General features: G+C 37.1%; 1 protein-coding gene across 3 annotated transcripts in view; it reads left to right on the forward strand.

The window, feature by feature from the left end:
• The window catches only part of LRP6 (LDL receptor related protein 6), a 138,068-nt gene that overhangs the window by 76,631 nt on the left and 35,913 nt on the right, over positions 1 to 25,524 (forward strand). For all 3 annotated transcript variants that reach the window (XM_070410674.1, XM_070410675.1, XM_070410676.1), the window contains exons 7-13: positions 1,522 to 1,693; positions 15,311 to 15,527; positions 16,318 to 16,607; positions 18,234 to 18,460; positions 20,583 to 20,767; positions 21,400 to 21,726; positions 24,971 to 25,173. In XM_070410674.1, coding sequence (XP_070266775.1) covers positions 1,522 to 1,693; positions 15,311 to 15,527; positions 16,318 to 16,607; positions 18,234 to 18,460; positions 20,583 to 20,767; positions 21,400 to 21,726; positions 24,971 to 25,173 — 1,621 coding nt within the window. The remainder of the gene's footprint in view (positions 1 to 1,521; positions 1,694 to 15,310; positions 15,528 to 16,317; positions 16,608 to 18,233; positions 18,461 to 20,582; positions 20,768 to 21,399; positions 21,727 to 24,970; positions 25,174 to 25,524) is intronic.

Genomic DNA, 25,524 nt, shown 5'->3' on the forward strand with positions numbered 1-25,524 from the left:
ATATATTTTCAGATATATAAATGACTATTTTTAAAACTTTGTCAGGCCATGCAGCTTGACTCCCAGTCTTTTTTATTTTTTATAGGAAGGAAGAAGTTACGAAGAGCATGCCCCCTCTTTTTAAAAAAAGTATATTTTTATCCATTTTAGTGAGGAAGGGAGAGGGATGGAGATATAGAAACATGGATTAGAGAGACACACTGATTGACTGCCTCCTGCACGCCCCCTACTGGATTGAGCCTGAAACCCTGGGCATGTGTCCTGGCCAGGAATTGAATTTCGGACCTCTTGGTTCATGGGTTGATGCTCAATCACTTAGCCACACCAGCAGGGCTTATTTTTATTTTTGTGACATAACATCCTGACCATAGTCCAGGGAAACAAAGTTTTCTACATACTCACCAATGTTATTTGTTAACTATGAGATTCATTCTGAGGGCAAACATAGTGGCAAATCCTTACACTTCTGTATATACCAATGCCTTAGAGCCAATTAAACTCTCAAGGGCCTGAAGAATCACTTGGCACTACAGTGAGAGTTTGTTATTTTGAGAACTCTGTTTATTACTGACTAGAGGCCCGATGCACGAAGATTTGTGCAAGAATGGGCCTTCCTTCCCCCTGGCTGCTGGCACCGCCTTCACTCCGGCTGGAGCCGCCTTTCCACCTTCCCATGCTGCCCAGAGGCCTGGAGCGGCTGGGGTGGTGCGGAATGCCTGCGTTGTCACCATGACGACGACACAAGTGTCCTGCCCCGCCCCTCCCCGCCCCCGGCTGCTCAGCACCGGTGTATGCAAATTAACCCATAATCTTTGTTGGGTTAATCTGCATACTCATTCCTGATTGGCTGGTGGGCGTCACGAAGGTACGGTCAATTTGCATCTTTCTCTTTTATTAGTGTAGATTATTACTACTGGGGTAACCTGTTTGTGTCAGAAATGACAAGCCAGCAAGAAAAAGAGAGGATTGTTTATGGGAAGGAGCACAGAATATTTTGAAAAAACATAACTAAATATGGAATCTCATTATTTATTGGAAGGCATTTTTATTATCAGTTCTAGAAAACACTTTTTAAAAAATATATTCTATTGATTTTTTTACAGAGAGGAAGGGAGAGGGATAGAGAGTTAGAAACATCAGTGAGAGAGAAACATTGATCAGCTGCCTCCTGCACACCCCCTACTGGGGATGTGCCCGCAACCAAAGTACATGCCCTTGACTGGAATCGAACCTGGGACCTTTCAGTCCACAGGCTGATTCTCGATCCACTGAGCCAAACCAGTTAGGGCTCTAGAAAACACTTTTGATATGAAAATTCCCTTCAAGCTTATACACTGCTAGTATAAATGCCTTAAACATACTCTTGGTATGTTTAAGCGCTATTTCTCCCCCTTCTATGGTGTTAATTGATGACATCAGTGTGATATGACTGGTCGATCTCACCTTAGTATATCTGAAAGCTATAGTTTATTATCTGTTTTTAGCTCATTTTTTTTTTTGTGTGTGTGTGTACTTCTATAGGTACATGTATTGGACTGACTGGGGAGAAATCCCAAAAATTGAACGAGCAGCTCTGGATGGTTCTGACCGAGTAGTGTTGGTTAACACTTCTCTTGGTTGGCCAAATGGTTTAGCCTTGGATTATGATGAAGGCAAAATATACTGGGGAGATGCCAAAACAGACAAAATTGAGGTTTGTTTCTTGCTTTTCATTTTAGAACCAGTTTTATAATGGTTTTGAGTTACGGTAATTTGATGCATATATTCTTGCCTTTTGTCTGGGGTTCTAGAGGAATCTTTTACAGAAATTTTGCTCAACCTTTAGGATTCTAGGAATTAATGTGTTTTCATGCACCTGAACCTAGGATTTCTGAGTTATACTAGTATGAGAAATGGGTATTCATCTTTCATATCACTTATATGAATGATTTTCTTCATTATGGGTAAAAGCCACTGCCTAAATTTCCTAGGGGCAGTTTCTGCACAAAACAAATGTTATATAAGATCTATACTGGAAAAGCTGGTAGTCATGTCAGGAAAACAAAGCCCATGTGTGTGTATAGCCTTTTTGTTGTTAAATTGATTATGAACTATGGGGAGAAAGATTAATTAACCAAAGCTTGGGAAAAATATTTACCAAACTAGAGGCCTGGTGCATGAATTCGTGCACTGCACAGCTGGGGTTCCTCAGCCTGGCCAGCAGTCGGGGCTGATCAGGGCCGTCTCGCCCACTCCCGATTGGGGCATTTGGGGCTGGTGGGGGGTGAGCGGTTAGGGGGTGGGGGAGGAACCACAGGAAGTTGGCCCGCCACGGGAGTTTGGCTGTGGGAGCACACTGACCACCAGGGGGCAGCTTCTGCATTGAGCATCTGCCCCCTGGTGGTCAGTGCGTCATCATAGCAACTGGTCGACTGGTCATTCTGTTAACCAGTTGTAACTGTCGCTTAGGCTTTTATATATATAGGTGATAGAATTAAATTGTAGTATCAGAATAGAAGTATGGTGGAAACAACTAGTGGTGAGTATTTTTTCAGTGTTTTGTAAATGGTTTATATCTTTAATATTGAGCATGAAGTCTAAATTTCACAGCTTTGAATTAAGCTGTGCTAGAAATCTTATGGATTGCATATTTAAAACAGAGTTTTGATCATACTATTCCTTTGAGGAATGCATGACTTTTCATATCAAGAATCACTTTGAATGTCTCTTCAAAGCCACAGCAGGTATTTTCTAGTACATAGATAATTTGGGATCTAGAGTTTTTATTTCAGAAAAGTATTCTTAGGAGTTCCAGGGACTCTGAGAGAATAATGAATTGAAGGGCCTCACTTCAGAACGGAAACTTGGAATAGAAAAATCCCATCAGTATTCCCACCAGGCTCAAATACTGAAAACTGCATCTCTTATTCTTGCAGCTGGTTTCCATTAATAGAAAATTTTTCGTAGACTTGACTATATAAATTTTCTCCCTGTTGTTAGTGTTTTATTGCCCCCACGCTTTAAATCCAAGTTAGTGTTTCAATCTTTAACAGCTGGAGTACAGTGCTAATGAGACAAAGGTTATGGGTTCACTTTTTAGACAGGCTATTAGCTGCACTTGGTTGGCCGGAATACAAATTGCACACCCATTCCCAACCAGTTTACAAGTGTGTATTGTTGATCAGCTGTGGACTATCCCTGATTGTATAGGTATTAACTACTCTTCGAAAAAGTTTAAAGCTTATGTGTCCAAGAAGAATGTCTGTACATAAGGGAAGAGAACATAATTAAAGTAGGGAAGAACACTTGATTTCTTATTTTGTAGGGATTTTTTAAATTCCATATTTGGTCTTACTTTTTTTTTTAGCTTTCCCATTTCAGGTCACTTTTAGCACTTTAGATATAGAAATTTATTCAAAATCACAAATAGTGCAGGAGGGATTCACGTAAAGAAATGAGAATTTATGGAGGTTCTGAGTGATAGTGTTTAAGAATAAAAATGAAGCCCAGCCGGTGTAGCTCAGTGGTTGAGCGTTGACCTATGAACCTGGAGGCCACGGTTCAGTTCCCAGTCAGGGCACATGCCTGTGTTGCAGGCTCAGTCCCCTGTGTGGGGGCATGCAGGAGGCAGCCAATCAATTCTCTCATCATTGATGTTTCTATTTCTCTCTCCCTTTCCCTTCCTCTCTGAAATCAATTAAAAATATTTTAAAAAAAGAATAAAAATGAATACACATTACATAACAATATGTAATACTGATTAAATGCGAATTATTTTCTTAGTTTGCTGTGAATCCAGTAGATCTTAAAATTAGTATTTATTCTGATATCTTTGTCTGTTTTCCTGTGCTATACATTGTATACAGGTGTATATGGTAGTGTCATTTGCTCCCTCACTTACTTCTTCCTTGAGTGGTACCAACATTTTTAAACCTAACTTTTAGATCTGTTTCTCTTCTTCCAGCTTTGCTAGAACACAGCTTCTATTTGTCTTTGTCCTCTTTTTGACAGGTTATTTGGGGTTAATTGTACATCTAACTTCCACTAAATTATATACACATACACCTCTCCTTATTCTGTCCCCTGGAGATTCTGATGAAGTTTCCCTAATGGAGCATCAATGCTTTTGTCATTTTCTTTTCACAGACACATTTGGGAAATAAAGAGCTGGTGGTGTTATTTTTTCTCTTCTGAATTTAAGATGATGTGTAAAATTGCTGATATATGGCAAACTAAGGAAAGAGCGCAGCTCTTTACCTAAATTAATCTTAGATAATTGGGGGAGAAAAACTGTTAATTTCCCTGAGACTAGTAGTGATTATAGGAGCAACTGCCACAACTGGCTTTTCATCTTGCTTTACTGAATAGTAGATGGATTATACTGAACTTGAAAACTTCTGAAAAGATATATAATTTTTTAAATGCTTCTTTTTCTAGAAGGTTATTTGTTAGCCTTTGTTATGTAGCAGCTGATCCTAAGTACTGACCTGGCCCTAGTCTAGGTCACATGCTCTCCTCTAGATGCATCCTTTTAAGAAAGCTTCCTAACTTTTGTCATGCCCAAGAGTGAAAACTGCTTTTTTTTCCTGGTCAATAAGAAAATATCAAATTATGGATTTAATAGCCGTGTTCTTTTCTGGAAGACTTAGAGTTTACTTGGGATCAGACTGCCCTATATGTGTTTATAGTACATTTGGGAAGAGAAGATAGTTCTTTGGTAAATTACTGTGTAGCATTGTAAAGCATAGTAAATCTTGTGTTTCAAGTGGATCTTATGGGAAAAGCTCAGAATGTACATTTGCTATTTGCTTCCTCAGTGGAGATTCCTTAGGTCGGGTTCTCCCTTTTTTTGTAAGGGAGGATAACCAAATGTTGGATATATTGGGGGACTGGGTCTAAGGATTAGGGAAACCAGAGAAAAGTAATGGGAAGCTCTGGGTTTCAAATTCGATTTTCATTATACAGAGTTGCAGAAAGAATAAATAGGTTTATCTGAGGTTTATAACCATCTTCTGTAGAGAGGGATGAGGTGACTCAAGGAATTGCTAATGATGTCAAACTTTTTGAAAGACAGTCATAATATTGGCCTGTGCTTTAATATAAGAATGCAGCTGTGAGGATATGTCTGATTTCCTTACTTGGCACCTGAGAGTGACTACTTATCTGTATGTGTCAGTTAAAAGGTACATGCTGGTACTTGTTTATGCTGCTTCATTATGCTAATATTTAATTGCCTTTTATGAACAAGCTTCTGGTTTACTTGTCTGCACTGGATTCCCCCACCCTTTCTCCACCCAAGTGTTAATATAGTGTTTTGGGGCTTCCTGATAATAAATATTAACCCTTTGCACTCCGAACCATTCTGGACATTGGCTACCAGCTACTCGACGCTACTTTGCGGCGGAAACGTGCATTTACAGACCCTCGTATTATTTAGTATAATTTTGGAACCAAGTAACGTATTATAATGATATTGGACTTATATGAATTGGGTGACATCGAGGAATGTATATTTGCAAAAAAAACAATATTTTATTGTTTATAATTTTGTACAGTATGATAAGTTTTGTAACACTCCCCAATATGCATTGCAGGCTGATTAGTGCATGTTTGACAGTAATAAGTGGTTTGACGCCTGCCACCAGGTGTTTTCCTGTTAGAACACACAATGCAGTCCCGTTTTCTTTGTCCCACATCGGGAATATGTAGTTTATTGTTTAATCCGACACAAAACCCGCTGACATTTCTTGTATGTATCTTAGTAATTTTACGATATTTTGATTTAATTTCTTGTGCCATTTCAAGATAAAACTTCAGGGAAACATGCATGTCTCAAAAAGTTGCTTTGAAATAACTCAATTCCCCGTAATCACTAATAAACTGCAATGTCCCCTGAGAGGGGACATCCGAGTGATATGCTAGAATTCCGATGTCCCCTGAGAGGGGACAGCGGAGTGCAAAGGGTTAAAGCATGTGCAGAAAGGATCATTTCTATTTTTCTGATAGGGGAAACTTGAAATAAGCCTCCATTTCTGCTTTATGAGATCCTTCAGTAGGCAGAAACATGTTGTGTCTTAACATTCTCATTTTTCTTGGTCAGGTTTCACTGCCAAAAACATCTGTTGCACTGAGGGTTTCTCCACCTCCCCCTGCTCCTGAGGGGTAATCAGGGCAGCAGCTACCACTCAAACCCACTGCCGCCGTCAGTGCGTGGGAGCGGCGGCAGCGGGAGCGAGGCTTCTGGCAGAGAGGGGACGGGGGGGGGGGGGCTGTGACAGGAGGGGCCGGGCAGGGGCGCGGAGGGTGGGCCTAGTAGACCCACCCCTGTGCCCACCGCAGCCGTGCGGCCCACAGTTCCTTTCAAGATGGACAAATTCGTGCAGTGGGCCCCTAGTTCAGTATAATTGACTAAGGTGATGTTGCTGTTTATTATAATGCCTTTTTTCTGAAAATCTGTTCTCAATTTTATAGTTTTTCTGTGCAATTCAGATTTTAGAAAGCTTTGGTGACAATAGCAATTCTTAGCTCTCTCTGTAAAAGAACTTAGTAACTGCAAATGTTTAATATTCTAAGCATGACTTCTTGAAAAAAAATAAAATGATCTAGTGCAATTATGATACTTTCCCTTCATATTAAAAAAACACTTGCATTTACTTTGAACCAGGTTAAAAGGCTTTAAATGCAGCACTGTCATTGCCCTTCCTGCTCTCTTAAACAGGTGCATGGCATCCCCTTACTTCCCCTACTTGGTCCAAAGCATTTCTCTTTACTTGTCACCCCTGTGAGATTCTGCATGACTGAAATGTTATTTCCATGGGTATATATATATATATATTTTTAAGTGCCATTTCTGTTAAATTATATTTTATGTCCTATGAAGTGTATTAATCAACCCCCAATAATATCTATTTGTCTGTCTTATAACTTCTGATTCGCTCCTTGATTTAGCTATTGCCTGGAACACTAGAAGAGGAATAGTTCCTTGTGAGCGTAATTTTAGTTTCTCTTTTACTGCATAGCATTCCCACTCCAATTCATTTTATGATAGGTGCCTCGTTGTCCTATTGCAGTGGTGGCGAACCTTTTGAGCTCGGCGTGTCAGCATTTTGAAAAACCCTAACTTAACTCTGGTGCCGTGTCACATACAGAAATTTTTTGATATTTGCAACCATAGTAAAACAAAGACTTATATTTTTGATATTTATTTTATATATTTAAATGCCATTTAACAAAGAAAAATCAACCAAAAAAATGAGTTTGCGTGTCACCTCTGACACGTGTGTCATAGGTTCGCCATCACTGTCCTATTGTCATCTATTTGTTAACGTGCCTAGTTAAATAAAGTGGCATAGCAGCAACTTGGGTAGTAGACTGGCTGCCTTCCAAGAGTTCATGGGTAATCCTGTCTTGACATTTAATGAACTGATGAAACTGCTCCAAAAACCGGATGTGATGTTTATAGAAGGTTTGCTATTACTTCCCCTCTGTAGAGATAATGTTCTTGTTAACTCACATCTGTTTCCTGTTGTAGCCCACATTCTCAGTGTGGTTTGGGAATATTTGAGAATGCCTCAGAATGTTAAATCTGTACCGCAATGTGGTTGAAGCAGCTGAAACCATTGGAGACTCTGGTTCATATTTGGAGGAAGATTTTAGAGGTGACAGAAGCCTAATTTCAGTTTAACTAATTAACCACTCTGAGGTAATACAGGGAAGCACACCCTCAAGAGTTGCCAGAGATTTAAGTAGGGTTGGCTCGACTACTAAAGCATAAGGGTAATCTTTTGGAATCACCTAAAATGGTTCACTTGTTCTAGATTCAGAATGTACAAGCAAGCTTTTACCAGGAATTGTGTTGTTATTTTAGACATAAGGGGCTTAAAACCACATATACAAACCTAGTAACCTGTCCCAAACTGTACCTAGTTGGCTATGAGAAATGTAAGAGTGATAAATCTAAGAGTGATTAATTTTAGCTCTTCCTTTTAATGTTTTAAAAGCAGCATGTTCTTGTTTGTTGCTTCTGCCCAGTAGAAAGAAATTGTGTGGTTGGTAAAAGAAAAATATTTAGGGGAGAAGCCAATTTTCTAATAAAAGTGTGAACTCTGAACAAATAATTAAAAGAGGTTTCAGAAAGTAAGCATTGTACTCTATACAGAGGGAAATAATATTGTTCTTTAGGTGTACGGTCTCAAAATCAGAATTTATTTAAGCTGTTGATTCCTTAATCTCTTCAGAGGATTCTTATACTAGTAATTGCTTTCCACATCATATCAAAAGTAATAGGATTTATTAATAACAGTCCTTCCCCTCTTCCTCCTTTGCTGACCCCTCCTCCTTTGGACGTGCTCCTTATCTTTACTTTTTTTTTTATTATGGAAAATTTCAGACATATAGCAAAACAGAGTAAAGAGTCATGAACCACCTACCCTCAACCATTATCAGTACATGATCAATCTAGAATGCTCTAAATGAGAGAACCAAGGAGATGACAGATAAGGTTTCTCTTACTGATACAACTATGGTTTTAATACTTCTATTTTTAGATAACCTAAAAGAAATGAAAGAATCCAGCCTTTGTCCTTGCTCTTATAAACCACAGCTAGTGCTTTGAAATGTAAACTTGCAAATTTGATAAAAGATTTTTTTTAAAGGTGGAGTTTTATTTTTTTTAAAATATATTTTATTGATTTTTTACAGGGAGGAAGGGAGAGGGACAAAGAGCTAGAAACATTGATGAGAGAGAAACATTGATCAGCTGCCTCCTGCACACTCCCTACCGGGTATGTGCCCACAACAAAGGTACATGCCGGAATCGAACCTGGGACCCTTGAGTCTGCAGGCCGACGCTCTATCCACTGAGCCAAACCGGTTAGGGCTATTTTTTTTCATCAGAAATTGTGTGTTTTTTTAAAGTAATTTTAACCCATATTAGAATTAAGTATAGTATAGCTGAGGAGAAAGGAAAGACAAAATGAAAGACAACCCTGTGGCAACCCTGAAAGTGGCAGGTGTGAGAGGGAACAGAGATCTAATCCGAATATATTTTGGATATGTTGGATTTGATAAAGTATATTATTAAAATTAATTTTAGCTATTCCTTTTAATGTTTTAAAATCTGGCTACCACCAAACTTAAAATTACACACACGACTCAACATTTGTGGCTTGTATTACTATTTTTCTCTTGGACAGCACTGTTCTAGACTCAACCCTGTTGTAAAAACATGCCCAGCCGGCATGGCTCAGGAGTTGAGCATCAACCTATGAAGCAGTAGGTCACCAGTTCCATTCCCTGGATTGCGGCCTCCATCCCCAGTATGGGGTGTGCAGAAGGCAGCCGATCAGTGATTCTCTGTCATCATTGATGTTTCTCTCTCTCCCCCTCCCCCTTCCTCTCTGAAATCAGTGAAAATATATTAAAAAAACACACAAAAGGACAGCAGACAAGAATAGAAAGGGAATTAAAGGAAACAATGTGCTTATAAAATTACATTTAAAAAATCTTTAGTACATTTTAATTATATTCTTTAATTTGAAATAGATATGCTATATCTAGCTTTCCTGTGAGTTTCATTTATGTTTTCCCTAAACACTCCCCCTCCCCAAGACTTTTATAATTTGCTTTTAAAGTGAAAGAACAGGAATAGCTGGCAGGGACTAATGCTCGAAGTGGGTAAAGCTACAGAATCCTTAAGTGGTGGCATTTAGGGAGCTGAATTTAAGTTCTTGGCCATTGTGCTATTCTGAAGATCTTCTTAAGATCTTCATTACCATTTGTTGTTTTTCTTCCAGATGTTGCTAAAAACCTTACTAAGTCCTTTGCTCTTTTCTTCTTCCCAGAGACCCTTGCTTGCACTTAGCATAGCATTAGCACTGATCCAAACCCCAGTTTTGTCAAGGGACTGGAGTGAAGATCAGCCAAGCATTTCTGATCTACAGTTATGTGCAATTCTGAAATCCGAAAACCTCTCAAAACCAAACATTATTTTTGTTAATTCAGTTTGTGGAGAACCTGACCTGAAGCAATATAAGACTATTTGTAGCCTTTATTTATCTCCCTCTGTAGAAATATTTACAGTGAACTGCTGCCCTGAACCCAGGAAGAGGGGATATATGCACATTGTGGTAACTTTCTTAAAACAAAAAAGGGCTGAATTCTGAAATATTGCTGGCTCCAAGACTTAGATAAAGGATTTTGGACTTCTTTTACCATCTCACAGAATTGAAAATATTTTATTAGCCATAATTCTATATTTAAGATACTTTATCTTTAGCACAAACAGTCTGAACACAGTGACAGAAGTAAATGAGGTCTTCCTGGAATACAGCTTTGTTATGTCACTCTCCTGAAAGTGCTTTCAGAAGTTTCTTGTTTTCTATAACTCTCCTTATCCTGGAATTTTATACCTACCATAGGCTGGTATCTGCCTGGTGATGTCTTCTTTAAGTATCTTTTGTATTCTTTCTGCCTCAAAGAGTTTCTTTCAAAGTCAGTCAAGCAAAAATCATCATTAACTCTATGTCTTGACATGTGTTATTTCTCTTATTGTGGAATATCCTTGAATTCTTCAAGGTGAATTTGAATTCCTACTATTTCCTGAAGTTTCTCTTGATTAGCTATAGACTAGAGAAGGTTTATGTATATGTATGTGTATATGTATATGTATACATGTTTTAATGTAAATATAATTTACCTCTACAACTAGATAGTAATTCCTAAGCTAGAAGAAATCCTGTTATAAATTTCTTAGCATTCATCATAATATCATTCATGGTGATTTGAATTTATTAGATATGTTTATTAATGTTGTTTGCTTTTGTGGGGGAGTGCAATGAGGGTCTGGTAGAGCAGCAAACATATGCTCTGATGATACTGTCAACTATTCTTTTTGTTTACTGTTTTAGTTTCTATTGCATAAGCAAACAGTAAAAATGGGTTAGAAATGGGAGTAAGGGCCTGTTGTTTTCTACTAGTTGCCATAATATATAAAAGTCTGTATTACTTACATTCTTCAGTTTAACAGTGTGCGGTGTTTTGGTCTTTTATTTCCACATGCTCTTTTATATTTATACTAGAGGCCCAGTGCACGAATTTGGGATTGGGCCAAAACCAGCTCTCCAACATTCCCTGAGGGGTCCCAGATTACAAGAGGGCGCAGGCCAGGCCGAGGGGCCCTGCTGGGGCTGGGGAGGGATGCGGGAGGTTGGCCAGCTGGGGAGGGCTTGTGGGAGGGCTCCAGGGCATGTCCAACCCGTATCACTCTGGATTGGCTAGACCCCAGCACCCCAGCAGCAAGCTAACCTACCAGTTAGAGCATCTGCCCCCTGGTGGTCAGTGCACGTCATAGCGAGCGGTTGAGCGGCCTTAGCATATCATTAGCATATTACACTTTGATTGGTTGAATGACTGACCAGACGACTGGACACTTAGCATATCAGGCTTTTATTATATAGGATATTAATTTTTGTTTTGAAGCATTATATTTTATAAATTATATGTAGCCATTTAAATATAGCTGTTTTAAGGACTGAATAAAACATTTCTCTAAAATAATTTTAAAAGGCAAGAACCAGCATTTACTGAGCATCTAGTACATATCTGGTATTGTGCTATATTTCTTGAATCTTTAACTAATTCTATTCTGTTTTACATGTGAGAAACTGGGTAAAGGTACCTAGTGAGTTTAGAGCTTATATTTGAAATCCAAATTTATCTGATTCTGTCAGAATATCGTTTGCTAATCACGAGAGGTTTCTTTTTAGAGCAGAGGAATGAACGGTAACTACTAAATAGAAGATGCTTAGTTAAGTAAACTAAAAAGATCTTTTGGGATTGTGCTTTTGTTCTTTCTCTCTCTGTGATTTTCAATTTTATTTTTTGCTCATTCTCCAAACTCATACTTAATCAGTAATCTTATGTTTAAGTTGTTCTTTTATCAGAATGAACTAACAAAAATGTTGTAGGATGACGTAGCTAAAAGAGAAGAGTTGGTTGGTCCTGTAATATTTTTGAAGTAGAAATTTACTTTTTATTTTTAAAAAGTTCAGCATAAAGCATCTAATGCAGGATTAGGCATCTTAATTGGAAGGCCAATATTTGGGTACAGTAAAGCAATATTATTTTATTAAGCAGTATTAATTTATTAAATGAAAGATAATGCATATTAATTGATTTAAGATAATACTGAATGGAACTAGGAATACATTAAATCAGATATGTTTTATGTACCATAAACTTGTAAAAAAGTAGTGTTTTAGAGTTTTATGGTACGGAATACTTAGCACTCAGTGTTAGATGCTCTCTGATAAGAATGATGAACTCCTAATGGAGAACATAGGTTCACTGTTAAGTATGTGGCATTTAGATGAGGTAGCAGTATATTTTCTGGGAGATGGGAATTTTGCAGGAGAAACCGGTGAGACTTAGACTGCAACTTTACATATTTGTAGTTTTTCTACATGAGGTAATAGCAGAAACTATAAGACTTGCTAGGCCTTTTTAAGGGTGTTTACAGACAAAGAAGAACTCAAGAAATCTTGGGAAATATCCATCCAGATTTGAAAAAGGAAGGAGGAACAAGGGAAATAAAGACATAAAAAGTAGTCCTGGTTATAGAAAGAGAAATAAGATCATATTGTGCCATGATCGTCAAGAGTAGAGTTTTAGTGGGTGGTTAAGGTTGTCAAATGTTAAAAAGAGACAAAGAACCCAAGAACTGAGAAAAGCAAGGAAGTAGTCATTGACTGTTTTCAGTAGAGTTATTTAATCTGGAGCATAGATTGGAAGAGATTTGTAGGGAGTTAAGGGAATAAATGATAAGAGGTAGAAATAGCTGTTAGAGATCATTCAAAGAATATGACAGTTAACACAGAATCATTCACCTTTTAAAAAGTCTTCATAAAATGGGAGAAATTGTGTTGTGTTAAAGGCAGAAAAGAAGGACCTTATGGAGAAGGAAAACTTGAAGATCCTGGAAAGGAAGGAAGTAGTATTGGGAGAAAGTTCTTGTAAATGAGGTAGAGGAAGATACTAGAGTTAAGAGATGATTTCCATATTAGGATGAGGAGGCAAAAGTATAGAGTTTTGAAAATAAGCTTTTTCTAAAATAGATTTTCTAAATTATATGTCTAATGAAGGAAAGATTTTGCACCCTGGTCAGTTTCCAAGCAGTAATAGATTGGGGCCAGAAATTCTTTCTCTGAGCACTGCCATTAGAAGGGACCAGGAATGTATCCCTTCTCCAAAAGTTGGCGGTCAAATGCATTTTTACACGGATTTATAATTTGAGCAAGAATTTCTTTCATTCATTCAAATGGTTAAGCTGTAGGATCTGATGATAAGAACTGTTATAGAAATTTTTGTTTCCATTTTTAGGAAGGTTTCTTGAGTGTCTTAGGAAACCACTCTTCTTTTAAAAATTATTTAACAAAAATGTATTGAGTTCTTTGCTAGGCCCTTTAATAGTTGTGCAAGGTGCATAAATGGATGAATTAAGGTTCCTGCTATTCTAGAGCTCACCTTTTCGATAGATACGTAAAAAAAGTTATCTATCCATTTTCTCTGCTTAGTCCTTTTACTCTTAAAAATCAAATTGATTTTAAGATATAACATAGACATCATAAAATATGTCCAGGAATGCTTTATAGCAAGAAAATATAAATGTAAAAAGTTTAAGCTCTTGTCTCAAATTAAAGAGAAATTATTAACTTTAAACAGTATTTAATGTAGGAATTAGAGTAGTACTTAATTCTTTTTAACTATATTTATGACTTTTCTTTTTAATCCTCACCAGAGGTTGTGCTTTTACTAATTTTAGGGAGGGAGGGGAAGAAGGGAGGGAGAGAGAAGGAGGGAGGGAGGGGAAGAAAGAGGGAGAGAGAGAGAAAGAGAGATCAATTGGTTGCCTCTCATATGCACCCCAGCACAGGGATCAAACCGGAAACCTAGGCATGTACCCTCACCAGAGTGTATGGAACAATGCTCCAACCAGCTGAGCCACCCAGCCAGGGCTATGCTTAATGACTTTAAAAAAACATTTATATGAATACAGATTTATACAGTTGGCTTAATATAAGTTCTGTTGTATCTGATATGAACAGATAAATATTCAACTAATATAATTTCTCATTCATCAGATATAAATCAGATATTTATTGATAATTGCAAGTGAAAATATAGCACATTTTTGCTTGTTCAATTTTTAAGTACTTCATCTGTTTCTAAGGTTTGGCTGTTCTTAGAACGTTAGCAGGCGCTTTAAAATTTTTAGAGAGGAGAGATAAAGAACATCTAGTTGTCATTGCATCTAGGCAATCACATTATTGGCTTACATGGAATATTTCTTACTAATTTTATAGATAAAAAATTAATACATTGTATATACGATTGTATCTGATATTTTTTGTAGACAGGTTGGGGGACAGATATTGATTACATGTACATGTTTTTAGTACCATTATAACATTTCTGAAGGATAATTTGCATAAGATCACTTTAAATAGAAATGATCTCAGGGACTTGCAAGTTGGTGCTTTAGAAGACTTATTCCATCTTGTAGAAAGAAGCTGCTGCTGCAATATCAGAGACAGAACACCTTGATTACTTCTAGGGAAATTGCTGATATTTATGAAAGTATCAGAGTGTATTTAATAATGTTAATTTTAAGTAAAAACAATGAAATAAAAAATATACTAAGTGGAGTCCTAAAAAATACTTCAGCTCCAGCTCTGTTTTCCAAGTTGTGTGAACTGATATGAATGTTTCCTTAGATGTAAAAAAGGCAAAATTCTCAGGATAAAATGTTCTAAAACAGATCCTATATAATAAAGAGCTAATATGCTAATTAAACTGGATGGCAGAACGACCTTCCGGAACGACCTTCCAGAACAACCAGTGGGCGGGGCGGGGGGCGTGTGGGGCAGCTGGGGCTGCGAAGGCCTACTCTTGCACGAATTTCATGCATTGGGCCTCTAGTATGCAATAAGATAATGTATGGGAAGGTACATTATAATTTGAAAACAAGGTACAAGCAAACTTAAAGTGATGATATAGTATTTTTAATTTTTACATAATCATTTAATAGAAGAGCTAATATTGCCAAATTTTTTAGAAGGAAGGGTAATAAGAGATTGGAGAAATAGAGATAAAATATGAGCTTATATTGAATATTTGAAACCACCCTCATTAAACAGCATTTTGTCATTTTGTGAAAGCATTGTAATAAGGATAAATAAGATGACACTTGGATTTTGATGTAACAGAAAGTTATATTGGTCATTTTTACATACATTTGAAGAGTAAGTATACATCTTTTTCCCTTCACTTGAAGGTTATGAATACTGATGGCACTGGGAGACGAGTACTAGTGGAAGACAAAATTCCTCACATTTTTGGGTTTACTTTGTTGGGTGACTATGTTTACTGGACTGACTGGCAGAGGCGGAGCATCGAAAGAGTACACAAACGGAGTGCAGAGAGGGAAATCATCATAGATCAGCTCCCTGACCTCATGGGCCTAAAGGCCACAAATGTTCATCGAATCATTGGTAAGTTATTCCCAAGTTCTCTTAGAGGTGGATGCCAGAAATGAATAAAGATGGAGATAGGTAGCAGTTTGTAAAGCAGCATTGTGAATTGTTGATGTTTTGAGGAAATATAGAAATCAGTAAAACCTTAAACCGCCCCTCCCTTTTTTTTTTTTTTACCAGGAAAGGTTTTTTTAAATGTTGGCTTACTACTCTGGTCACATAGTTTGAATTGAAGGGTGTTCATACACACACACACACACACACACGCACACACACACACACACCATCAAAAGAATTCAACCCTGTTGTATGAATAATGTAGCTTATTATTGTAAGCTTACTGTGGGTACAGAGGAAAGCATTTTGCAATACTTTAATTCCCAATTGATTAGCAAGTGAGTTTTGTTTGAACTGCTCCATTTCCGACGTTGGCCAGTTCACCTCTCCTCAGGCCCTCACTCCTGGAAGGTCACCACATTGATGCCAACTTTGTGCAGACACTTGAATGGCATAGCATATACTGTACTTCAATATGCTACAGCTAAGAACTCCTGGTCTCTAGTGATTCTCCTGGCTTGGCCTACCAAATAGCTGGGGCCACAGTTTGCAACACTGCACTAGGCCTTTTATTCACTGTCTGTGCTCATAGTGCTTGTTGGTGAGATTAGAATTAAAACTCTAGATTTGGGAGCAGATATAATTATAAGTCTCTGCGAACCAAAAGCTCAGTCATTTTAAAGTAACAATGTGTTGATTGTGTCAATGTGCGTGTCCTTCTGTGCCCTTTTATAATTAATTTATCTTTTAGGTTCCAACCCCTGTGCTGATGAAAATGGGGGATGTAGCCATCTTTGCCTCTATAGACCTCAGGGCCTTCGCTGTGCCTGTCCCATTGGCTTTGAACTCATCAGTGACATGAAGACCTGCATTGTCCCAGAGGCTTTCCTTTTGTTTTCTCGGAGAGCAGATATCAGGCGAATTTCTTTGGAAACTAACAATAATAATGTGGCCATTCCACTCACTGGTGTCAAAGAAGCTTCTGCTTTGGATTTTGATGTGACAGACAACCGAATTTACTGGACTGATATATCACTCAAGGTTAGCAAAAGAAGTGGAATGTTAAAATGGGACTAAAAAGGAGAGTTGATAGAATTTCTGAGTCTTCGTTCTGTGATCGATCAATCTCCCTCATTGCTTAATAGGCAAAGTTCAGTAAAACCTTAAACTTTTAAAGGAAGCCAAGGGAAAGGCCCATTGAGTATTTAATTTACTGCCTTTTAATAGAAGATACGTTGCTTAAGCATCTAAATCTGTAAGACATAATCTTGCTCTACTATGTTTCCTTTGAAGATAATGAGTGACTTTTAGAGAGTAAGCAATTGCATGTTTCACATAAATGGCATATAGAGACTTAATTTATTTTCAACAAAATTTTGGAACCTGACTGAGGTAGAAAATGCCAGTTATGAGTTATAGCACAACTTTAGTTTCTTTTTCCTGGAATAAACATTGAAAAGCATACTGAGTCAAAAAGGATTTCTCAGAAAATCTGGAAAATAATGTTTTCTTCCAAATTGTTTTGGGTTTGTTTCACATAATTTGAGTAAAATTTTGTCTAACATGCAAAATCATGGCATTTTGGAGCCAGAGTAAGATTCTTATTTTAAAAAATTTTTTTATTATTGAAAGTATTTCTTGTCTCCTTTTCCCCACATTGACCTCTCTCCACCCGCTCCCGCCTCCCCCCCCACACACACAGAGTAGGATTCTGATGATATTCTGTAAAGTCTATTAAATGAGTGAATAAGTGAAATCAATATATAAATCTTGGCTTTTACTGTAATTTTCTAAGTTTCCTCATCTTGTAAATAGAGACGAGCCCTATCTTGCAGGGCTATTGTGAGGATCAACTGAGAAAATTTATGTACATAAAGTACTTAGGATAGTGCCTGGCAGCTGTTATTAATAGTTTGACTTAGATTGCTTTAAATTTTAGGGAATTCAAAGCTGCATTTTATTTATTTATTATTGTTATTATTATTATTATTATTTTAATCCTCACCTGAGGATAGGTTTTTATTGATTTTTAGAGGGGAAGGGAGAATAAGAGAAAAAAAGAAACATCGATGTGAGAGAGAAACATCGATTGGTTGCCTCCCGTATGCACCCTGATCGGGGATCGAACCCACAACCTAGGTATGTGCCCTTACCAGGAATCAAACCCAAGTCCTTCTGGTGTACGGGACAGTACTCCAACCAACCAACTGCACTACCCAACCAGGGCAGTATTATGTGTTTTATAAGGTATAAGTTTATTGAAATCTTATCAGATTGACACAGTGACATGGCATACTTTCAAGCACCTTTAAAAAGTTGATTACCAGTGAAGAGTTTACAACATTCTGGTCACATTTTTTTCACTTGATTAATAAATTTTAAAAGAAAAGTCATTCTACTGTCTTACTAGAATAACTTTTTGGTCCTTAAGAACCTCAAAAATTTCTCCCTGAATTGGCAATAAAACTTGAGTTCACATTTGCATTTATTAGAACTTGATATAATTTGTTTCCTGTATTAAGAAACTGTATTAAGAAATATATATTAAGAAACTGTATCTCTGGCTCTTCTGGATCCTCCCACCCAACAAAACCCAAATCAAACGTTCTTTTTCCAAGTGTTTTGTACTTACGCCATTTGACTTTGCTGTTAATCTTATTTTTGCAGACCATCAGCAGAGCCTTTATGAATGGCAGTGCATTGGAACATGTGGTGGAATTTGGCTTAGATTATCCAGAAGGCATGGCAGTAGACTGGCTTGGGAAGAACTTGTACTGGGCAGACACAGGAACAAATCGAATTGAAGCATCAAAGTTGGATGGGCAGCACCGACAAGTTTTGGTGTGGAAAGACCTAGACAGTCCCAGAGCTCTTGCGTTGGACCCTGCTGAAGGGTAAACAGCTTTATGTATGCATTCTTTGCAACTACATTGTACATGGCCTACTACATGAGTTATATTCTTCTTTGTTAATCCTCACCCAAGAATATGTTTCCATTGACTTTAGAGAGAGAGGGAGGTAAGGAGTGTGAGAGAGGAAGAGACAGAGAGAGACAGAGAGAGGTAATGATGTGACCTGGGGGTTGAACCTACAACCTTTTTGGTGCACAGGATGATGTCCAACCAACTGAGCCATCTGGCCAGGGCATGGGTTATGTTCTTGATGTTTTAATTCTTATTAGGAATCTGACGACTAAACTATATAGATAGGCCTTATTTTAAAACCGTTAGCTGACATTTCACTGATTTAGAATTAATAATTATTAGCTAAATTTTACTTTTGTCATTATGAACATTGGATGAAGAATGAATAGTGAAATGGATTATTAATTAAATATTACTGCTTGTATTTATATACTAAATAAACAGCCTTCATAAAGATATCAAGTCTATATTTTCTTGCATCCCCTCCCAAGTTATACCAGATTCCAAACCTATTAAAGTAAATTCTCTGAAATAAATGTTACGTGCAAAGAAATGACTGTATTTAAAAAAGCTCCATTTTAGAATATTCATTCAAGAGGGCAACTATTTTGATCATTATTTATAAGCTTGAAGAAACTTCGTTATTAAACAGTTAACTGGTTTTGTGGATTATTGAGCCACTATTTATTTATAAAGTGATGCTTTCCAAGAGTAGACGATCCTGCATGATTTAGAAAAATTTAAAAAGCCAGCAGCTAAGAGATATAAAATTTGAAGAGTAATTTTACTTTTAAAAGCAGAAGTTAATGTGAACATACAAGAATATTTTACCATATCTACAATTAAAAATAGTTTCCCTGAATCACATTAATTCCATGATGAGCTAGTTAGCCATACCAAAGACAGTTTCTCTGTGCTGACATGTTGTGGTTGGATTATGGTGATCTTTTACTTTAATAGCTTCAGTTACCAGACAGATAAATTTAGTAGTTGGGACTAAGAACTCTAGTTTATGTGGCTGCTGGCAACTGTGAAATTTGTCTCACAGTTGTTTCTCTCTGGCTCTTGTGGTGTGCACGTGCCTGTGAGTAGGCAAGTACAGATGCAAACAAAGCCCAAAACCAACTTTACTTTTCAGAAAAGCATTGCTACCAAGTCAGCCATCAGCTGACAGGCTCCTGAGTACATGTCTGTCCTCAGGTATGTGATGAGAGTTGGCATGTGGAGTGCTTTTCTAGTCCCAGTATTCAGAGTGTTTCGAAACTAACACCTTACTAGTTTTAGTTGAAAGGGCATTTGGCTAAAGAATTGGGTATAGTTCTAGCTCTGTCATGTGACTGGCTTGAGGACATTGGACAAATTGTTCACATTTCTTTCAGTGCTTTGGCCTCCTCATCAGAAAAAGCCCATATAGTACTGTGGAGCTGCTGTAAGGTTAATAGGAAAAACTTGAAAAAGTAAAATAAAAGCAAAAGCATATTCTAAAATTTCACAAAGATTATAGTTCCAGTGTTCAATGCCAGATGACATATTAAGGAGTGATTCATTGATCTTACACACATAGTATGTTCCATTCTTTTTTAACTTCAGTTTAAAGCTATTAATTTGTATTTTTTATATACTTCTGCATCTTGTTTTCAGGGAGAGATTATAGAAGTTGAAAAGTAAGTTTAAAAATTTAAAAACTCAAATTAGTTGTATTCAGAAATACATAAAGATATATTGTTTAGAAGTGAACCAGATTTGGATACCAGAGCTTTAATTCTTATCTTCTTGAATATTAGTTTTATAAATACAAATGTTGCAATAAGGAAATCACTGGTTTGTTTCCAATTCCTAGGTTTTGGATGGAACAGATTCATTGGAAAAACTAAAGAAAGCTGACTCATTTCCTTTTTAGGATATAAGAAAAAAATACTTAGCTGAGGGTGCCAAAATAATTGAAAAATTATAGCAATGATTTTGTTTTACCAATTTCCTTGATTTAATGTATATTTTTCTTTAAAATTATTTAGTTAACTATGCATGAATGTAGCTCTTTCTCCCAAGTAATCAAAAGTGAAATTATAAATATCCATTATTTTGAATTTAGGTTTATGTATTGGACTGAATGGGGTGGAAAACCTAAGATAGACAGAGCTGCCATGGATGGAAGTGAACGTACTACATTAGTTCCAAATGTGGGGCGTGCAAATGGCCTAACTATCGATTATGCTAAAAGGAGGCTCTACTGGACAGACCTGGACACGAACTTAATAGAATCTTCAAATATGCTGGGTAAGTTCTGTTTCTTTTTATTCAGACCGATAGTAGTAGATTGTTCTTTCTATGCAAAAATCAGAAAGGTTGCTATTACCATTGGTTATGTTCCGTTAATAAAATTTCACATGAATGTCTAGATTCTTCCTCTGGCTAGCATTGTATTCTATTTATTATTACAACAGTGGGTTAGATACCTGGATTCATATCTCTTTATTTTGTGGAAATTTAATTATTGTTCTTATAATGGAATTTATAACCCCTAGATATTCCTGAAGTGACTTTTTGTTCCAGTAAAATACAGTATATGCATTTCCATCTTATTATGGAATGAAGAAGAAAAATTGAATTATGGGCCCTTTTGGAGAGAAAATAAGACCACAATCAAAATAGACCATTTACAAGAGTTTAAACAAACTCAGTGATTTATAGCAAGAATATAAGTTTGAGGCATGGGGTCAGACTGCAGATGGATTGATTTCAGAGGACTGGTCTGGTTTTAGAATTGCTTTTAAATGAATTGTTCTATTTTAAATTGCTAACAAATGTTGGTTTTAATGTTAAAATTTGGAGGATGGGGCAATGAGACTCATATTCTTAGAAAATTCATCCCTCTGCTTTTCCCTTTTCTACTGCCTTTCTGAAAATAGGGCTCAACCGTGAAGTTATAGCAGATGACTTGCCTCATCCTTTTGGCTTAACTCAGTACCAAGATTACATCTACTGGACGGACTGGAGCCGACGCAGCATTGAGCGTGCCAACAAAACTAGTGGCCAAAACCGCACCATCATTCAGGGCCATTTGGATTATGTGATGGACATCCTCGTCTTTCACTCCTCTCGGCAGGCAGGCTGGAATGAGTGTGCTTCCAGCAATGGGCACTGCTCCCACCTCTGCTTGGCTGTGCCAGTGGGAGGTTTTGTTTGTGGATGTCCTGCCCACTACTCTCTTAATGCTGACAACAGGACTTGTAGTGGTAAGCTGCATTTCTCCAAAGCAAACTAGAAATAGAGGGGAAAAAAGCACTTTGAAAACACTGCGGTTCATGTTCTTTCTAGAGTAAAAAGTTGCAGAAGTCCAGAGCTAGTGATTTGTTTTAATAAAAGGAAAGGACTAGAGATGGAAAAATGCATGTTTTTGTTATTACTTATTTGGTGATAGCTAGTTGATATTATGGGATAATAGATGTTGTAGAAAAATCTTTTACCCTTGAGCATTAAATATTTAGTGTAGAATTTGCATAGCTTCATTGAGAGAGACAGTCATACATATTTGCTATACATAATTAATTCATATTTATTCATTACAAAGAAAGAGAAGAGCAGTACAAATAGTATAACAAAGAGGATCTCCAAAATACAATCACTTTGTCCTTTGAAGTTCATAGACTAGGCTAAAGATAAAAAAATTTGAGTAGAAATGGCCAGGTAGAAAATGCATATGAGTAAATTTAGTCAGTATGAAACAGCAGAAATAGCTGGGAGACTAGAGCACATGCTCTGAACATAGTGGGTGGTTGCTCCTTAACTCCAACTTTTATTTTTATTTTTTGGCTATATCATCTCCTGATTGTAAATGAAATAAGGTAGTGCATATTAAATACACATACACACACACTGCGAACAACAACAAAACATAGTGTTTAACAATACAGGTTGGCTTAAAGAAAACTAGTTTATAATTCAAGTATTCATGGAAACCCATATCAGTGGATAGACAAGAACAAATAGGTAGATAGGATAAAGAAGTAGAGAATTAGATCAGAAAGAGTAGATTCATGGGAGAGAAGTAGGATATGATTCACTAGGGTAGACGGTACAAACTGCATAGGATATTGTATGTAATTATCGAAATTACTTTATTCTGTGCCTGGAAGTATAAGACATAACATAGGAAATGATTTGGTCTCTTCTGACACAAGGCTTCAGTCCTGAAAAGGAGCATAAGTTTATAGTTGAATGATTCGGAGTCTCTGCCACATTAGTTTTGTGTTTTACTAAAGCAAGTCACATAAATTTTTTAAACCTTAATTTTTGTCATTTGTAAAATGGGAATAATAGTAACTACTTTGTTGGGTTGCTGTGAAAATTGAATAAGGTATAACATGATTGATTGATGTAGAGAATGGATTTAAGGTGGGAAAAAAGTGAGAGGAAAGTTATTTAGACTAGTGTGGTAATGCTGGAAGACTTGGACTGGGGTGGTGGCAGTGGAGTTGGAGAGAAGCTGATGGAATTAAGGTGTATTTTGAAACTAGAATGAATAGACCTTGTTAATGGGTTGTATGTAGGGGAGAAGTAAAAGGAGGAAGTAACAGTGATTATTTGATTCATGGTTTGATCAGTTAAGTAGATAGTAGATGAGGAAATATGAAGAGGAAAGTTAGTTTTCAGGAAGAAATAAAATTAATTTTAGGCAGGTTTATATTGATATTTCTATGGGGTATTGCAGTAGAAAAACGAAATAAGTTGGGAGAAGATCCCAGAGCTCAGAGAAGAGAGATGAGGTTGGACAGATAATGAACCAATTAAGTAATCTTTATCATGGGTTAGATGGAGATACATGTTTTTGAAAAATATGGAGAAAGGATGGAGAGGAGGATTGCAAAGTTAAATAGGGTGATTAGAGAAGCCACTACTGAAAAAGTGACATTATGTCATGACCTGAAGGAGGGGAGGAAATGAGCTATGTGGATATCTGGGGTAAAACCTATCAAACAAAAAAGGGGCAGCAAATGCAAAGGACCAAGGGGAGAACATGTTTGACATGTTAGAGGAACACCTAGGAGGCCAGTGTTGTTGGAACAGAATGAATAAGTAGATTAGGTCAGAGGAAACAGGAAACCAAATTGTGTAATCCCTTGTTCAGTACTGAAGTGGCTGGCTTTTATGGCAACTTTGTGCAAATTGGGGAAAAGTGTTTCCTCTGGGCAGATGGAGCTGTGCCACTGCATGGCTTGGATGGTGAAGTATGGATTGGACTTCAGTCCCAACTCCATGCCTTGGGCACAGTGCACAAATGGCACAGTCAGACGTGGTGAGCTGGGCCTTGTCGATTACGCTGTCTTCAAACAAGAGCCATGCCTCCGTTTAAACTACAGGTGAACACTTGTGCCTTCAACAGAGAACTAAAAAGCTCCCTTCTGCTTACACCTCATCCTTCAACTTCTGCATGTTGGCTCTTTTCATTGTGGGAATGTAAAACTCAGACAGCCTGAGAGGATAATTTTTAAAGCACTATTCCCCAGGAGATGAGGTGGTTAGAGGTTGCATAAATTAGTATGGATTTAGGTTTACAAAATTGCATATTCTTTGTTACTTTAAGCACTGAAAGACTTGTAAGTGAAAACGTCAGCTTTCTTTTAGAAATATTAAGCCAGTTAATTATAATTGCTAATGTTAACTTTAGACTTTTTGAAACAAACATTTATTTGGAGCCATGTTTGCCTTTGTCTTAATTCACATTTCTAGAACACCTATTGTAGAATCTTATTGAAGGCTAAAACTTGATTCAAAAGAAATAGTACTCAGTAAAATATACTAGGAGCCAAGTATATATTTGATATTGTTTCCCAGTCAGGAAAAGTTGGCAACTAAAATTATGGGGTCTTTCTTCTAAGTCTCAATGTGTGTCTTAGTATAGGTGATGCTTATTGTGTTGGAAATTTACAATGTAGAGCTTTTTTTTTTTTTTTGCTTTACAAGAAAGTAGTACTGCCAAAACATAATTCTTTAAATTAAAAAGGATGCGAGACTTGTGAGCTACTCTGTTGCAGCTTGTGTTCTTACTACTTAAGACACAGGTTCTACTAAAATTGCTAAAAGTTGTTAAATCAATATGTGATGGACTCCAGATAATGGAGAGCGCAACTGGGATCATTGGAATATGTTCTAAATCTTCTAAGCCAAGTGTGGACTTTTATATCTTTGTCAAATGCTTCACTGAACTCAAGTCTCTTATGATTCCACTGTGGACAAAATAGGAAGAAAATGGCTAGGTGGCTATGTCATTGAGTAAATTATAACTGGTTTGGGAACAAGAATGCTGATTAGAGTCACTTTAAAGAGGGTTTCTGGGCAGATACCAAAGGGTTTTGTCCTCAGTCTTACCTCTTCAACATTTATGTGTGTTTTGTTTGAGATATAGCTACAGGCTGATCAAATCTTTAAGTGATACAGGACTTAGTCTGTGTTTCAGGTTTGCTCTTTTCTTTCTTGAAGCTCCAACTACTTTCCTGCTCTTCAGTCAGAAGAGCGCCATCAACCGCATGGTAATTGATGAACAGCAGAGTCCCGACATCATCCTTCCTATCCACAGCCTTCGGAACGTCCGGGCCATTGACTATGACCCACTGGACAAACAACTGTATTGGATCGATTCACGACAAAACATGATCCGAAAAGCACAAGAAGATGGAAGCCAGGTAATTCAAGGCTCAGTACAAAACCATTTTTTTTTCCATCTAGTAATTGGACTAGCCAATCATCTTATTTTATTTTTATTGACTCTGCACGTGCGTGCGTGTTTGTGTGAGTGTGTGTGTGCGCGCGCGCGCACGCGTAAAACAAATTCTGGACTGAGCAGTTTTTCCCCCTTCTAATGATCTTTGAATATACAATTTTTGATAATGCTATTGGAATGAAAATTGTATTTGGATAACTTATCCTCATATATTGGTAATGACTTAGTCACTGCCACCCATATTCATTTATGTAGTTTTTTCGTTCATTATGGTTCTATCTACATGGAGTCTTGGAAGCTTCAAAATCATAAA

Source organism: Myotis yumanensis, unplaced genomic scaffold (assembly GCF_028538775.1).
Source record: "Myotis yumanensis isolate MYYU_CA2020_CCGP unplaced genomic scaffold, mMyoYum1.0.hap1 SCAF_3, whole genome shotgun sequence".
In the NCBI taxonomy this organism is placed as follows: domain Eukaryota; kingdom Metazoa; phylum Chordata; class Mammalia; order Chiroptera; family Vespertilionidae; genus Myotis; species Myotis yumanensis.